This window comes from Drosophila obscura, unplaced genomic scaffold, assembly GCF_018151105.1.
Source record: "Drosophila obscura isolate BZ-5 IFL unplaced genomic scaffold, ASM1815110v1 contig_4, whole genome shotgun sequence".
In the NCBI taxonomy this organism is placed as follows: Eukaryota; Metazoa; Arthropoda; class Insecta; order Diptera; family Drosophilidae; genus Drosophila; species Drosophila obscura.
In genome coordinates this window covers 1,303,430-1,304,790 of record NW_024542828.1, presented here as the reverse complement: position 1 = coordinate 1,304,790, position 1,361 = coordinate 1,303,430, and the positions used below count along the sequence as shown (strand labels likewise).

Sequence of the window (1,361 nt, the reverse complement as noted above, 5' to 3'; positions counted from 1 at the left end):
GAACGAAAACTGCAGATAAAGTTCTTAAATAATTACGAGCAACATACGCATATAATTAATCATTTGTAAATTCTGAGTGTACACATATCTATAGTATATATCTTAGGTGTTTCGGGGGAATAATAATTACTTGACTGGTTTGGCTTAAACTTGTTTGGCATTATCTCTGGTTGAGTCCAAAAATAAACCAAATAATGATGCAAATTCTCTTCCATTTAGATTTTATTCAAAGGTTAAGTTAAATATTTGGATACTTTATGGAAGAATATTTTACGTTCTTTGTTAGCCCACTGAAGATTTCAAGGCATTCGCACCGATTCTCTTGATGGGCAGCGTACCATTGGAGGATTTCGGAGCTGGGCCCGTCTCATAGGTGTAACGACTGCGATAGCCATCGGGACCAGCTTTGTAGAAGAGGATCAGAGTGCCTCCTTCCCTGTACGATTGTCGAATTTCTCCCTCGATCTGCTGATGGCCCTCCGCCTCCTCGACCAGCTCGCTGCGAAATCCTGTTCCATCTGGATGAGTGATCCTCAGTCGGTATTGCCGGCCGCAGGCTGATTCCAGCTCACAGCAACTAATCCACAGGACAAGAATCCACTAGGGGCACTCTTTATTTATGTACAAACTCTCCATCAAATCCCCAGAGACTCACCGCACTGATGGTTCTAGGAGACATGATGTCGATCTAACTGGCAGCAGATTGCAACTACCCCGAATGATATCCACAAATTCTGTTTCTGCCAGCAGCACTTCACTCCAGAACTCTAAGGGGAAACGGGTTTTGGTGCAAAATTAAGATTAACTAAGATCAAAAGTGGCTAAACCACATCGGAGCCAGCAATCAAGGCCGGTTGCAGAGGCAGAGGCAGAGGCAGATGCAGTGGGTCGAAGCTTTAAATACCCTTGGAAATTATAGGGTTTCCCACTCGCAATCTCCACGGTTATTACTCTACCAGCTATGCCATTGATGATGTGATCAGACATCGTAATTGCATGGCACTTCGCGAGAATATTCTCCAAGTAATATTCGGCAAAGATGTGCGAAAGATCTGTGGATCGTGAGTAGTAGTACCCCTAGCAAGTGTACTTAAAAATAGCCATGATTCAACTCAATTGCGTTCCTCAATGCGTGAGAGAAAGAACCTGCTTCCAGGGAGCTCTTTTAATGCTTAATAACACTCGTAATTTGAGCATCAATAAAGTGTTCTTCCAAAGAACGTGAACGTTCCTGTTCCATCAGTTCAAAGAGTGTTTGTTTGATTGAAATGGATTCCTTGAAACGGCTTGTTTGATTTCTCAACTTTGGTCGGGGCTGTCGCTGTCCGCTTCCCCTGTTCCCTGTCTCTGAAGTGTCTTTA

The 1,361-nt window shown here is 43.4% G+C and overlaps 1 protein-coding gene across 1 annotated transcript; it reads right to left on the bottom strand.

The window, feature by feature from the left end:
- Positions 1–206: 206 nt before the first annotated feature.
- LOC111068380 lies at positions 207–797 on the bottom strand. Its single transcript, XM_022357829.2, has 2 exons — positions 656–797; positions 207–600 (listed from the first exon to the last, which is right to left on the bottom strand). Exons 1-2 carry the CDS (start codon positions 677–679, stop codon positions 283–285), a joined length of 342 nt encoding a protein of 113 aa, XP_022213521.2. The 5' UTR covers positions 680–797; the 3' UTR covers positions 207–282.
- Positions 798–1,361: the final 564 nt, after the last annotated feature.